Source organism: Pocillopora damicornis, chromosome 7 (genome assembly GCF_964200805.1).
Source record: "Pocillopora damicornis chromosome 7, jaPocDami1.2, whole genome shotgun sequence".
Lineage (NCBI taxonomy): Eukaryota > Metazoa > Cnidaria > Anthozoa > Scleractinia > Pocilloporidae > Pocillopora > Pocillopora damicornis.
In genome coordinates this window covers 5,288,689-5,305,000 of record NC_142676.1, presented here as the reverse complement: position 1 = coordinate 5,305,000, position 16,312 = coordinate 5,288,689, and the positions used below count along the sequence as shown (strand labels likewise).

The window sequence follows — 16,312 nt, the reverse complement described above, 5'->3', positions numbered from 1 at the left end:
CCCCTCTGGATACCATCCTTAGAGCTGAATAGGTTACCCTGTATAAATAAAGTTTATCTATCTATCAGTTGGAGTCATAACAAACCAAGAAAATCTCCTGACTGTGTAACTTGTTTTATTTCAGGAAAGAGTGGAATCTTTGAAATTACTTATACTCAAGCTGATGACTAACACTTATTATTTCTTGTTCATTTCTGTTACTGGCAGGGTAGCAAGGCTAAAGTCCAAAGAAACCCAAGCAAGGCGAACAGTTTTTGTTTTGTTTTATTAAAACATTAAATTTAGTTATCTTATAGGCAATAATAAATTATTAAATGCAAAAAGATTTCCCATACTTTTGTCATTCTTTTGCTTGAAAACTAGGTGACATAGAATGTGTAAAGGGGTTAGTTTTCACTGTCAGTGCCAGGTATTTTCCTTTCATTTTAATATTTAGATTCTTTGTGTTTGGTTAGTCTCCATTTGATTTTGTAAGTTCAAATGCTTCAACCCTTTTTTAATGTTCATACAAACATCGTAATGCCATGAACCATAGCTAAAAGTTCAGTAATAACTTTATACATAATCATCTTGAAACTAAAATGAAATATGCTTTCCTCTTCCTTGTTTATCAGTATTGTAACTGTTTCATGCAACCCTCGATAAATAAAGTTTGATTGATCGATTGATTCCAGTTCAAATCCACAACATGTAGGTAGAAAAATGGCGCCTTCGTAGTAAGTAGATAAAGCTGTGACACATCAAGTAAGAATTTTTTATTTTTGCTTCCTTAAGTTTTCTTGGAACAAGTAAATAGTACAATAGGTGTTAAATAAGTTATCTTCACTTGAAATAATAAAAAATTACATTAAAATAACAAGAAAATACCGAATCAAGGTCAGAAGAAACTTGTTTGATATGTTTTCATTGATAAGTACATCAAGGAAAAGTTATAAAAGTTGTCAAAGGTATGTCGTATGTTAGGGGCCAATAAATGGATGTTTTTATAAGAGTTTCAAAACATTGCTTCTGTTTTGAAGTCATTCTGGTTCAAGTGCTGTCACTAGTACAATCAACAACTTTTGCATCAGGAGTAGAACTGAGCAAGAGGACTTCTCTGGAATCTAAACCAATCGCTTGTAGAGTTTTCTATTGTTCCATTTTCATTTCCTCCAAACCCAATTCTCTTAAAGAAGATGAAACTGCTGCACCCATTCTTGCACAAATTCCATCTTTACCAACCAATTAGCTTGCAATCGATTCACCCCGTGCAAGAACCTGAAAACAGTGTAAAAGCTGTGTAAAAGGCCATCACTCATCCCTTTTTCTTTAACTTCCAAACTTGAAGGAACACCGGAAGGCATACTGGAAAAAATCTCAGATCAATATCAGTATCTGGGCAACTGCCCACCTACCCCTCCTCTAACCCAACATTAACCTTGAGTTGTTGTCAATTGACTGTTGTTGAGTTAGGGGAGGGGTGGGTGCAGTCTGCATGATGCACAGCCATTGGTTGCTGTCAGATTCAGTACTAAACAAAATGATGAATACTTCAAAATATAAGCATGCAATGTACTTCACAGCCAGTTTGTGATGTAACACTAGGAGACAAAATTGATCTTGATGGCGGTTACATTATGCACTCCTCCATGTTAAAAAGACTGAAAGTTAGTCATGACTTATTCTCTTGAAGATACCATTAAATTTGAAAATCCTAAAAAAAGCCCCTACAATTTGAGAATCCTAAAAAATTCCCTACAATGTATCTTCAGTGCTCTTGTTTTCAGTGCCCTTGCTTTCAGTGCTTCCTAATGATCGCAACAGAGACATAGCTGGAAGAAATTGGGTAAAACATTGGTATGCAGAATATCTTAGAATAATTTTGATACATGAAATGAAAAGACAATAAGAAACATCCCCTTATCCCTGAGATGGTATATTAAAGTATCGAAAAATCTGATAAAACTTGAAGCTCTTTTTACAAAATATACACATTTAAAAAAGATAATATGAAACATTCCCCCCCAACCCTAACATGGTATCTGTAGTAACTAGCATGTATAATGGAGACTTGTGTCCAGAATACCTAGAACAAAACAAAAAGGAAATCAACTGACAAACACTCGTAATTAATTGTTTTCACTTCTTCTTCACTTTAACTTTCAATTATCCTTGTCATAATTTGTACCTACAAATTAGATGTCACGGAATGTGATGCAATCCAGTACATCACAACATCAAACTTAACCCTTTAACTCCCATGAGTGACCAAGCCAAAATTTCTCCTTACAATATCATTACAGTATCAACCAGACAAGTGATGAGAATGAAGAAAAATTTCAATTTGGGGATAATCAGTTGATCCAATATTAAATTCTCTGACCTAACATTACAAGAATTGTATGGTTGACAGTAAGGAGAATGAAAATTTTGATCTGGAAATTAAAGGGTAAACCTTCATTGTGTATTTCCAGAAAATATCCATACCCCCACCACGGAGGGAATTTCATATAGGACCCCCCCACCCCTTCGGATTTTCCATTTTGGGGTAGCAGTGGTAGCCCCCCCACCCCTCTGGAATTTCCAAAGAATTTTCTACCACCCCCTATACCCCCTGGAAATATAGTTTTTTTTCTCGTAGCAAACAACAAACAAGAGGGACGTGTGATTTTGTCGCGTGTATATTCGAGAGATGGCGTACACGCGCAAGGTAAACGTCGCTAACTAGCTTAAACTTAATGTTTGCTTTATTTTTAAATACAATACTTATCCTTAAACATTTAACACAATATTTTCAGTACACGAAAGGAGAAAAAAACTGTAAAAGTCGCAACAAAACACTTTTGAACTGTTAAGTTTGTACATGTACTGAGAAAATTGAGTGCACTTGAAATGGAAACGTTCGAAATCACATTAAGCAACGTAAATTTGTACAAAATTGTGTCATAAATAAGAGAGCAAAAGAGAAAACCGAGTCAGCAGTAAGTTATTTTGAACTCATCTTTCCAAATTCCAGCCTCTAATGTAAAATTTCTTCACACAAGCATTGATTCTTGTTAACAGCGGGTCGATAATTTCGTCCGATTGTGAATAAACAAACCTTGGCTAGTTACCAGTCCCACACGCATATATACAAAGCCCTGCAGTTGTTCGAAGGCCGATTAGCGCTAACCCAGGGTTAGATTTTAATCTGGGTTTCTTTATTCCTTTACTCTAAAGCCTTTTTGGGAAATTTTCAGTGTCCTTTTTAAAGCATCAAATAGTCATACTCTAGACAAAAAGAATTCGATTGAACTTTCTTTTAAAGCTTTTAGATCTGAAATCGGATTTCACACTAACCCTGGGTTATCTTAACCCAGCTTTGAACAACCCGGCCCTGGATCCTAATGTTTCTCAATGTTACTATCAACTGTTTTCGACTACGGTACGACTGTACTTATCATTCATTGTAACATCGCAAGCAAGTAAGCCATAAAGAAATCGTCAAGTCTCCTACACATTATGATGCAACAGAATTAAGCTCAGTGCAGATCAAAATTAAGAGATGGCTAGAGTCAATAAGGGGTAGCGAATGGTAAATTTATGCGAAACTTTGCAAGACGGCGAGACCAGCGTTTTTTTTTTTTTGCGAGACCGAAACTTTTTGAGTGTTTTAATTGCGAGACCAATGTTAAGACCCCAAAACGGCTTTGCAAACAATTCGAGACTGTGAGACGTTTTGAGTCTTTTGAACCGCTCAAAAAACGAGACTGCAGGATCGATCTGTGAGATTTAACTTAAATTTTAAAAAAACAGCATCAGACAGTTATTTGTAAATTTTACGAACGCGAAACGTTTTATGACCGAGGAAAATCCCTCGGTAACCACTCCTGTTGGTTGTAATCTTTGGAGACTGGTAACGAGTAATGGCGGCTCCGTTCGAAAAACAAAGTGATTCTCTTCTTTATTTGATGTTATTTATGTTCCAAAGCGCTATAAGGATAAAAGAAAACTTTCTTTGGCTGCAGAACTGTTAGAAGCATCGTAATTTAACAACTTAAACTTCAGAACGTCCTACTAAAGTAGGCAAGTGGCGCCAATTGACATACGAAGAAAGTCGATCGACTTCCTACCCTCTGGATGAAAATTTCGCCTCTTACCCCCATCCCCTCTGGAATTTCCTGGGACTTTCACCCCCCCACCCCTCTGGAATTTCCAATTCCCTCCGTGGTGGGGGTATGGATATTTTCTGGAACCACACATTGCTATGCCATTCCATTATTTGAAAATGCTAAAAAAATGCATTTAAACACAAACTTCCATTGTCTAATACTGAAAAAAAAAATATTCACATTCATAAAATCTTACATACAGCGCGTAATTTGTACTCTATGGAAATTTGAGCCTGTCAGCCATTCACATGACTGTATAACATGAATTTATTACAACTTGTTCAATCTCATTTAACCCTTCTATAAGCAGTTCACAGTCATGCTTTATCTTTTAGTTCTAATAGACTCCTCCTTTTGCTCTTACAAAGGACTAACACTTGAAACATCAGCTTAAGAAACTCTTTACAGCGGTCAATTTACATTATCAACTCAGTTAATGAAACCAGATAATCTGTTTCTAACAGTCTCTGCTTTACTTTGATTGCATTTTTTAAAGTCAATGGCTGTTATTTTAGTTTTATGAACTCAAACCAAGTGCAGTAAAATCAATTTTATTAAATCCACTTGGTTTTAATTTTACAAGAATATCAAAAATCAAGCAGTATCATATTTTTCAGTTATAAAATAAACTATTTGTTTCTTATACTCACGGGATGAATGGTTTGGCAAGCTTGAAAACAGCTTTCAGGGTGAATTTGGCCTTTAAAATGATGCAAGAGTTCAATCCTTCAAAGAACCTGCAGAAAAAAAATGAAAGAAACGTTACAGTTTGTTATATATCATTACTAAAATCTGTCAGATAAAACCATATTCTGTACCATTATGAAAATAATTGTAATACATCCACTGATGTGCAAAGTTATTAGCATCATTAGGTGCTTTTTATCAGTACCAATATAATTCACCAAATTTATCATCGGACTTCTGACTTTGTTGATTTGGTTGCTAATATTTGAAGTAGGTATATGTTTCCATCAGTACAAACTTCTCTTATCTATTTTTTAATAGTTTATATAATTTCTTCGCCAAATGAATCGAACAAAGCTTTGCACCACCATCCTCTCCATGGATAATGACTGTGAATTTGTCAGTGACAAGATTTTTGTTGATGTACTCTTCTACGTTTCTGAATTCAGAGATCAAACAAAGATGATTAACCCCCATTATAGTTATAATGAATAAAGCTTTGCAGCATCATCCTCTCCATGGATAACAACTGTGAATTTGTCAGATGTACTCTTCTACATTTATGAATTCGGAGATCAAACAAAGATGATTAACCCACATTATAATTATAATGATTGGTAATACAAGATATAAAATCTTGGATTACAGGAAACAAAAAATTTACTTCAATTTCACTGCATTTTGCATGATATGGAATAGTTGAATAGTAATTATAATCATCATGTGAGTACCTACACTGCACTTTTAATTGGATCCCAAATACCCTGAGCATAGTGTGCATCTAATTAACACCTTAAAAAGTTTTCTTTTGGATAACATAGTCATTAACATAGTTTAGTCATTAACATAGAATTAAAGAAATACTCTCACTTACAAGCAGAGATTGTCAGTAAGCGTCTTTGAATTTGACCTCCAGAACAGTTTTGATACCAAAGGTACCTTCCCAGTGTTCAAAAGGAAAACATCATTGCCTGATTCATCACAGTGATCTGAATAAAGAAATATTTAAAACTCCTTTCAGAAAAGATTATCATACCACTTTTAAGACCTATATTCTTAAACTACATGAACCAAAAACTCAAGCTCTTGCGATTTCAATCACTCACCACTTTTTGTGAAGAAAGAGCTGACAATCCCATCTTACTTGTGAAGAATATGTTATATTCATCACAGGTAAAATGCGATTGTTCAAAAGCAATGCGATGTACTCCAACCTGTGAGTCTGCAGGGTTTGAAAAATTTTGTGTAATAGTGACATTTCCTTTTTAATTCAACTGTAGTTAATTAATCAGAAGAAATCGTTAAATTAATTATACATTAATTATCTCAACCCAGACAATCACACAACTTTTCACAGACCTTGCAGTTGAAATCTCATGCAATACAGAATGGTTAATATAAAAAGACCTTGTGAACCTTTAGGTATTTTATCTATCATTCATAGGAAAATACTCATCAGGTACAAGAGCTTACTGTCAGTAAAACCCTGAGCATGATAGAATGTTATTGCCTTAAATTTTTCACCACAGAGATAGTTTCATTACAATTTACCATTCTCAATGTCCTCTGTTGTTGGCCTAACTGCTGAAGACTTTGGTGGCCATTTGAACCAGCAAGATTTCTAATCAAGAATAAAATCATTCAATCATTAATCCATGATCAGCCCATGTTATCTGAACTTCTTAACCACTGTCTTGATTATTAAAGAGGTTAACTGTCTATATTATACATTTTCCCTCTTATAAGCCTCGGGTGACTGTTGATGCACCCACAGATAATTTAGGTTATCCTAAGGAAAATCAATGGCCACCACTAACCAAAGGACACTCTTACATCATCCTTTGGCAAATGAAGGTGAAAATAAAATCAATAAATGAATGAATATATGAACATTAAATAAATCAAAGGTTCTTTTATACCAAATACAAGTTCCATTGAACTTTCTACTTACGATCTTCTTTCCACTGGGCTTAGGTGATGATGGGGACTGGGGAGGTTGATCAACAGGGGGATCAGAGCTCTCCTGAACAGGCACTATGAAGAGGTCAAATGGTTGACAATTTGAATGTTTATTTTTATGTTTAGTTGATAAGTACACATTCACAGAAAATTCCTTGATTACTCCCCAGGATAGAACATCAACTAATGTTCACTCATTGCAAGGTTTATGCTGAATCTACAAATGCATAATAATTGTAAATTACTGTTTCTTCAGCTTAACCCTATTTAACATGTTACTTCTCCCTGTAATATTCACATATTATCTGGCAAACAGGTAGTGAGAATACTCACACTTATCTGGTAGAACTTTTTACCTTGATCTAACCAAATACTCATAACTAATTTACAAGGTAACGTGTAGAAGCTAGTGGGGAGAATTAACACTCAGATATTTAAGTTCAAGGGTTTAAACACTACAGATTGAGAGAATATAATCCAACTAGAATATACAAAAGGCTAACTGCAGCCTTGGACTGAACTACTTGCTATAGAACATACTCATTAAACAAAAGTAATTACCTTCTTGACTGGGGGCATCAATTCCTAGGGAGGCCTCATATTTCTGAGCTGGAATTGGAGTTCCTCCTCCAGGCCCAAAGACTGCAGTAAGACAAAAAGTTAACTATCCTAAGTAAGTACAGATTGGTATAATAGTCCACCTGGGTTACAAAAGGCTAACAGCATTCATGGCTGAGCTTATTGCAATAGAGCATACTCATGAAACAGCAGTAATTACCTTCTTGACTGGGGGGCATGGACTGGAGTTCCTCCCTCAGGCCCACAGACAGCAGTGAGATTCTCACTTGGAGTCACTTCACCATAGGATGATGTCAAGATTTCACACACATTTAAAGATGATGCACCTCTATTACCAAACTCTTTCTCTGACTGTTTAGTGCTGCTTGATACCCTTATGACAACGTCCCGCAAGCTTGCTGTGGCTGCTTCTACTATACTCCCAACATAAAGGTCAAGCTGCTGTTCATCAATTTTCAATGACTCCCTAGAACTGGGAGTAACATTCTGAAAGTAATAAATCATTATAATTATTTCTTTGCTGAAAAACTGTGAAAGAGAAAAGTATAAATAAAATTCCTATTTGCTTTTATAGTATTAATGATTGATTAAAAAAGGCATTTAATTGTTATGATTGATTATTTTGATACAAATTGTTCCTGAAGCACAGCATGCACTATACTTACTTGAAACCCCATTTGAAGCCAGCCGGTGCATACATAATTCTATATTTAAACTCAAGAATCTGATACTTATTAAGCTCCTAGCTTAACAAGGCAGCTAATGCATCAAGTTTAAAATGAAAATAATAAAATGGTTTTTTTACATATTAAAAGGGAGAAAAGTGACTTAAGAAAAGTAGAAACTATTACCCTGGTCTTGATTCCTTTAGAGTTTCAAGTAGTTCACGTACGATATACACACTAAATCTTCATTCTTTAGAGTTTTGACACAATATACAGACTGGTAAACCAAAAGCTGGTAAATCCTTATAGGTTCATGCATAGTAGACTCGAAGAGATTTGATAAACAGGGTTTCAAAATAAGCAGAATCTAGTGCACTTTAGACAAGGTTCGTTGTATGTATCATTAGTTTGGGTTGTTTTAATTGATTTCAAGTTATATTGCATGGCTAGGGATATTTTAGGTGCCCCTTTATTAGTAGGGAAAAGGGGGTGGTATTCCTCCTCTGCTAGATGTCATTTGACATGTGATCAAAGTCATCATTATCATTATCATCATCATCATTTTTCCTCCACTGCTCTAGCATCGAGATTATGTGAGCAATTTCGCTCAATTGGGAAATGTTAAAAATAAGCTTAAAAGTGAGCCACTGTAATATGTAAAATAATCCAACGGCGCTCCTTCTAAAAAAAATGTAGATTATTACATTTCTACGACAATAAGACCCTCACCATATAAATTGATTGTCAAGCAATTCGACATAGAAACGGCCGCCATACTAAAGTAGACGTTTACAGAAAATGAACGAGCAGCTGAAGATTGCTTTCCTCTCTATCGATCACTTAGAGTTCTCCTTCAAGTTTTTGGACAGAGATACTCTGTCTAATACTCTCTAATACCCTCCTTCCATAACGTCTGCCAGGCGATCGACTGTGATTCGTTAGAAGAGTTCGCCAAGTTTTAGCCTTAAATTTATTCCCTGCCCCTCCCCTGTAAAGACAGTGTTTTGACCCGTAACCAGGGTCCACGCCGTGTCCAGACACTTTACTTGAGAAGCTTCATTTCAAGCAAAGAGAGGCGATCATCCCCAAAAATTGAAAAAGTTATTTCAAACAAAAAGAATGACGAATGAGATGAGCAGTTCAGTATAAACGAAACCTCGTTCGTAAACAAGTCTTTCTCCAACCTGTAAGCGCGCACAAAAATACCGTACTATTGCGCGAGTAGAAAAAAAACCTTCTTGTTCAGAAATTCCATCTTGCAATGTTTTCCATAGTACTATGTTGCCTTGAAAATATTTCGTTTTGTGCCTATCCCCTGTCTGCACTTACCTGGGGTCCTTTCCACTTGTTACAGTCTCAGATTTTTGACAACTCTGCTCATGAAATGATGAAGCGCGCGCATTTTATTTTCATTTCACGCGTGAAAAGATCCACTTGCCGCGACAAAATCTTACCGAATTCTCATTGTTCTTAACTACACAAAACGCTGAAAGATCGAAACCTACTCAGATTTGTTCTTACCATGCGCCATTTTTGACTACAAACGAGTCCACCCGGAGCGGTGCTATTCCGTCGATCTAAGACTGTTGATGTTGTTGATGTTGTTGCTATGGTTGTGATGTTGCTTTATTCGTACAAAAGACGTATTTTGATTATCTAAGACCTGCGCATCCTGATTTAGCAGACTTTTATGTTTATTAGTTGGCCGTAGTTGTCAATAACAAGAATGGGATATCCTTGCGCTTGCCTTAGTACCCACCCTTTGGAGTTTTTGTGGTCCCCAGCTCCGTTTTTTTTTCCATGCTCCGTGTTCATTTCAAACGGTCTCGCTTATCACTTGAGTTTTGGGGAAATATGAGTCCAATCGAAGAACAGTAATGAAAACATTTGCGTGATGCATAGAATTTGTTGAATTAGAAGCTAAGTGATCGCAAAAAAAACATTACAAACACCGTGCTAAATGTTTTTATATATTATATATTATTACATATTATTTCTGCTTTAATATTTCTTTTAGCTAACCCTTTCCCCTTATTCAGTTATTTATTCCTGGCGTCAAATTTCCTTGAGTTTACATCTAGTCCTTCATTTCCTGCGCTTTGTCTCTTCGGCTTCCTCTTCCAACACATAGATTCTTCTTTTTCTTTTCATTCAAAGACAACTCAACTTTATGTATGCAGGAGCTTAAAGGCCTGGCACACAACAAATTCCGAATTTGTCCGACGGAGTATAGCTAGGAGCTCATTTTAACCCAAATACAAAAGAACTAACAATGAACAGCTATATAGTACTCACGTTAACAGAATTCATCTCTTTGATTCCTTCCATCACTTTCTTGAATTTTCCTCCGAATGACTCATGAAGAGCCTAACTCCAACCAAAGCAAAGTTATAATGACGGGTTGTAATTTTCGCGCGTCGTGATGACGTAACAGACGAGTTATCAATTAATCAACAGATTAGAAAGTATACGTAACTTCTGCCTCGTTTTCAAGTGCCTTTGCACTGGTTTAGGGAAGCGCGGGAAACTGCCTGAGTTCGCAGACTGCTGGATAGGAGGTTATTGACAGGTTTTAATAAACGTTCACCCATAGACTGCCTCTGCTTACTGAGGGTTAAATTTCTTAACCGCAGGTTTATTAACACAGAGTTAAAATAGCGTTTCTCAAAGCGCGGTTTAACAGCTGGTTAGTTAACCTTGTGTTACACGGGGCTAACCTGAGGTTTAGCAACTCATGATATTCTTTTCGTAAATTGTTGCCATGGTGAGTATGTTGCGAGCTACAGATTGGCCTCCCCTGCCGTCTTACGTAAAGCCAGTAGACAAAATTTCAGTGCGTCCGAAATAGCCATCTTAACGGGAAAAGTAGAGGAAAAACTTTTTATTATACAAAGTAAACTTACAAACACCGTCATTCAAACCAAAAGAAAAATGAAATGTGGTGAAAAATTGCGGAGGCTGTCAACGCCAAAGGAGTTGCACAGAGGACGACTGCCAAGGTCAGAGAAAAATGGAAAAATTTACACTCACAAGCCAAAAAAGAGTTCTTAGAACTGGCCAAAGAGCAGAAAAAAACTGGACGAGGTGAGGCTCCGAAGATACCGGTGGCGGCAATAGCCAAAATTATTGACCTTTTCAAAGAAACCCCATCATTCGTCGGCCTCGAGGGTTTCGAGTCGAAAGTTGAGGATTAATATCCACTAGTGGTTAAAACTTGAGTTTCTTATTACCTTAAGAATGCATAAGTCATTTAATTGTTTATAGGAAACAAGACAAATTTTCGGCTCATAAATTCCGCTACATGAACGACAGGAGTAGTTTATTTAGGGAGTGACTTGGTTTGTAGTGGGTAAACTATCATCGTGAGTAACTTGTGGATCAGTTGGGGTATGCATACCTTGAGAGGGTCGTGAAATTAACCCTTTACACCCTAAAATCAGTATGCATATTCTCCATACTGTTCTCTATACATTTCTTAAGGTGCTGACAAGGAGAATTTGTTTAACAATCAGGAGCTTCTTTAGTTGGTGATCATTTCCTTTATTCTCATGATCTTAAATGAATGATTCAGCGGCACTATTGTAAGGAGAAACTAGATGTTGGTCACTCTTAGGATTTAAAGGGTAAAAAAAATAAAACGCAGTATGTATAGAACATGGCAAGAAAATTCTTTCCTTATGGCAAATAATAAAGAGCAAGATTGAATTTAACACCGCATAAGGTCCTGGCTCGAAGTTAATGTCACATCCTGTTTGAAAAGAAATACTCAAAGCACTATCACAGCCTCAAGCATGCTATGCTGCTTTCACCTTTGACCTGAAACGCCGCTGGACATATTTCCTTCGAACATTGCCTAATATTTAGGATCTTCTAGAACCACTCGAGAATGCAATATCAAATGTCCTTATTCCAGCAATAACGGAACATATCTGCAGTTCAAGTGAGCGGGATATTATTGCTTTACCAGTGCGTCATGATAGCCTTGGAATCACGAACCCCTGTCATGAAGCAAATCGTGAGTATCAATCGTCAGTGAAATTAAAGTAACCATGTCATTAGTTGAAAAATTGTTTCCCAAACACATGAGTTACTAGAAGACTTCAATGTGTGGTAAGCGCAGCAGGCAGCCCGAAGTGAGAAAGAAGAGCATTTGAAAACTCATTTGATCATATCAAGGACACAGTACCAAAAAAAGTATCAAGATCTCTAGATCTGGCTGGAGAAAAAGCAGCATCCATTTGGCTATCAGCGGGGCCGATGAAAGAAATGGGTTTCAACCGGAACAAGAGGGAGTTTAGAGACGCTATCAAGCTACGCTACAATTGGCCAGTTGACGACATCACCCACACATGCGTTTGGGGGCGAAGCCTTTTCTGTAGACCATGCCATGATCTGTACGCGGGGGAACTGTAACTTAGTATAGTGTGCAATGTTCAGATAGAACCTGTCCTGCAAGACATTACAGGCGAACAACTAAGTAGAAGGATAAACAAAGCCCCGGAAGCAAGACTGGACATTCGTGCACGTGGATTTTGGGAAAGACAACGATTTGCCTTTTTTTGACGTTAGGGTATGTCACCCAAATGCAGACTTGTATCAAGATCTTGAACCACACCAGATCTACGAATATTGCACGAAAACAAGAAGAAGCGTCTATATGGGGAAAGAGTTATAGAAGTTGAACATGGTACATTTACACCACTGGTCTTCACCACAACTGGAGGTATGGGAAAAGAATGCAGCAAATACCCTAACCGCCTAGCTGAGCTGATTTCAATTAAGGAAGAAGAGAGTTATGCGAAGACCATCTCATGGATTAGAGCTAAAAACGGTCTTTCTCATTATTAAGATCCACTTATTGAGTCTGAGAGGCTCAAGGACTATTAAGAAAGTCCCGTGCGACATTAAGAACATTGACATTGACACCCAAACAACAGAAAGCGCCATGTCTATTGAAATTTAGACTTCCATTCTTTTATATGTTCCTTTTTAAAAAAAATTGTCTTTGTAAATATTGACTTTTAGTCCATTTATTGTTCACAAGTATTTGAAAGATTGAATTCTAAATAGCTGCTATTTATGTTGAAAATTTTATCCGTGAACTCTTATTTTGCTTTGGCTATGCAAGTTCGTCGGAGTTAATATACATTTTTGTACATAAAACACGATTTGTTTTTCGTTCTATATCCATCTGTGAATGCTTTGACCAAGCCTTAAATGAAGTTATTGTTATCATTATTATTATTATTATTGTCATCTAATGATTAAAATACACAACCTAAAAATTATAACATTTAACAAGATCATTATAATTATCATTATGAAAAAGAACCAAATGGTGTCCAATTACGTAAAATACCTAATCTAATTAATAACAATTTTGTCGTTACTGACAAGGATGATGGTCATTTTCATGCAAGGATTTCATTAGAAAGTACTTCAGAACAGGGGCAGACATGCAAACCCTTGCAGGAAATCTAATTTCCGCTGTAATTTGAGAAAAAGTGTTATTGGAATATCGTTACACACAAATTTCTTTCCCCACTGCAGGCTTATGATGAAGGCGACATCCTTGTGATCTGGGGATAATGTCTGGGCCTAGAGTTGCTTTCAATGCTGGTTGCTAGGAGAGATTTAAAAGTGGGGCAATTGGACCAGGAATTTTTCAGCGAAGCCGCTGCAAAAATGTCAGCCTGAAATTAATTCTTTCAAGAAAGTTGGTGGTGCATCTGTTTTACGATGATATAGCCAATCCGTATTTCAAATCTATTAAAGTAGTAACACCCCTGTTTTCTTTTTGCTTTGTTTGCTTTGTTTTGTTTTGTTTTTTTAAAAAAAGATGGATTCAAGTGATCCAATAACATCTTTAGAAAAGAATTCCAGAGATATTCCAAAAATTTTAGTCTGTAGAGTAACCCATTGGGCATTTCAAAACTCCTCCTGTAAGTTTAATGTTTTTGTAGTCAAACGAACTTGTAGCACTTTACTTAGCTTGCGTTCTGGTGGATGTCTGGGCACTGGACATTGGCCCGATGTTCACAGGCATCTTCGAACTGTACAGCTTATCAAGAAGCTCTTCGTGGGGTCAACCCTTAGGCGTAAAACAGCAGAAACAATTTACAGTTAGCCATACAACAGCAAAAATCTTAACCATCACCCCATTGAGACCCTCCATTAAAACGTTCTATATATTAAATTCGCATTAGAGGGAAAGTTGGATCGTAAGATCACAGTTCGGTTTAAGTTGTCAAATAGACACATATGATAGAGTGACCCTAGAGTGATACAACTTATTTTCGTTCTGCAGATTATAAAACAACTTCTTTATGGAAATTTGCTCCAAGACACGTTGTGAAATTCTTACAGAAAAACAATGCAGCATACAAAAATCACAGGAAAGCCATCTTGCATCACACTACAGGTTAGTTGAAATTTATTACTTCTATTCTTAACAGAGGAATCTAAGTTATTATTATTACTATTAATATTATTCATTTATAGTTTTAAGAGACCATTCATTTTATTTTTTTCCTGGGCAGGGGAGGCGGAGGATTTTGGGATGGATCACATGGTTTTCATGGGGTCCGGTACGGGAATCATTCGTCGCCGATTGAAACATTAATTGTCAATAAGGGAAGATCATAAGAATCTTACAGTCAGCCTTGTGATGACGAAATCTGGTAAATTTAATCGTGACACAACAAAAATCCTCCGATCCTCCCTCCCCCGACGATAAATAACAACTGATCCCTGAACCTAAACAATTATCTTATTGTAAATTTAGAGATCTTTCGTACAAGGTTTTGATGTTGGTGACTTTGTAGATGCGAAAATAAGAACAATAAAAAGAAAGAAAAACAGTATTAAGAAATTTTAGCGCCCATTACAGGACCTCCATGATAAAGGACAACACCCACGTGAACAGGGGGAGATTGACCTTAGCCTTGTGATTTAACCCTTAATCTAAAGTGACCAGCGTCTGATTTCTCCTTTACTTACAACCCCTGAATCAAACATTGAGGTCACGAGAATAAAGGAAATGATCACCAACTAAAGAAGTTCTTGATTGTAAAACAAATTCTCCTTGTCAGCACCTAAAGATATGTATAGAGAACAGTGAGGAGAATATGGATACTAATGATAGGGTGTAAAGGGTTGTTAACATTAACTTGTCTCAGATTATGCGTTGACTCATACTACTCTGTTCTTTCGCGTCAGAATTAAACAAGGAAAGATGTCTAAATACCTTTTTTAGAATTGTTTCAACCAGCATAGATGGCAAGGGGGGTTGAATTTATTTCAACTATGGAAGGTAAGAGCCAAAAGTATAAGGAACCCTAAAAAAACGAACACAAATATCATAAGCTTCGTCCAGCTTCTATTTGGTTTCCTCGCTACATTACTCAATGTAATTTTTTGTGTAAATAGATAAACTTAATAGGAAGAATTCCTTCATCATATGCTTTTGGCAAATCTTTAGGAAAAAAAAAAGGTAGACTTCCCTCCTAAAGAGCTTGCTCAGGATTGATGACAAGAGTCCAATTGCATTATTTACGGGTAAGCGTAAAATGATATTTTTTAGTGGCACTATTGTTGTAATGATCCGCTGACCGAAAAAAATCAAATTACACAAAACGAGTGGATCGAAATGCAGAAACGAAACCAGAAAAAAATAACAGAAGCTCAGGCCACGATCATTTCTATTCAAAGCACATGAATCAGAGTCGAAATAACATGTCACACAACATGTCACAACGAAAAATGAACAACATTTGAACTTCTTCAAAAACTTTTCTTGTTTTTCTTTTAAAATGAATTGAGTTGGAATCATTGTTAATCTCCATTGATTGGTTAATTTTGCTCAAATGATCCTGGTAACAGCAGTGGTACTGTAAACTTATGAGAGTACTTCGATCTGGACATTTTCTATTCTGAGCTCGTAGTATCAAGGAAAAGATACTTTATTAATTAATAACCCTTTCACTGCCTTTAGTGACCAGGGGATTTTGAACCATATTTACAGAACTGCCGCGAAAGGTCCGCAAAGGTGGCTTAACACCCAATAAGCACAACGTCTCTGAACATTAGACAGCTCACTCGAACTCCCCTGAACCTCGTGATTTTTTTACGTTTCTCATTACAGCTCAAATACACGGAGTTCCGCTGAACTTCGTAAAAATTGAACCTGATTTCCAAGAACTTTCTTGAACCTTGCCTTTCTGGAATCTGCCAGCGCTTAAACTTGAACCCTGCAGGGTCGCTACGAATGTTGGGTCAAAATTTTGCCGAACT

The 16,312-nt window shown here is 36.5% G+C and overlaps 2 protein-coding genes across 3 annotated transcripts in view; one reads left to right on the top strand and one right to left on the bottom strand.

The window, feature by feature from the left end:
• LOC113675713 (uncharacterized) overlaps positions 1-1,000 on the top strand; it is a 27,873-nt gene extending 26,873 nt beyond the window's left edge. Inside the window, exon 6 of the mRNA XM_089212560.1 lies at positions 208-1,000. The gene's annotated coding sequence lies outside the window, so the exon portion shown is untranslated. The remainder of the gene's footprint in view (positions 1-207) is intronic.
• LOC149042226 (uncharacterized) lies at positions 741-9,005 on the bottom strand. Of its 2 annotated transcripts, XR_016188493.1 has the most exons (9): positions 8,750-9,003; positions 7,555-7,841; positions 7,338-7,418; positions 6,769-6,851; positions 6,369-6,438; positions 5,924-6,039; positions 5,692-5,806; positions 4,781-4,867; positions 741-2,065 (listed from the first exon to the last, which is right to left on the bottom strand). XR_016188493.1 is itself a non-coding variant. In XM_089212567.1 (8 exons), the coding sequence occupies exons 2-8, from the start codon at positions 7,571-7,573 to the stop codon at positions 1,975-1,977; spliced, it is 546 nt and encodes a 181-aa protein (XP_089068693.1). In that variant the 5' UTR covers positions 7,574-7,841; positions 8,750-9,005; the 3' UTR covers positions 741-1,974. The 2 variants fall into 2 exon arrangements, 1 of the variants encoding a protein (XP_089068693.1); XM_089212567.1 differs by lacking the exon at positions 5,924-6,039 and having other exon boundaries at positions 8,750-9,005.
• Between the last annotated feature and the right edge of the window lie 7,307 nt (positions 9,006-16,312).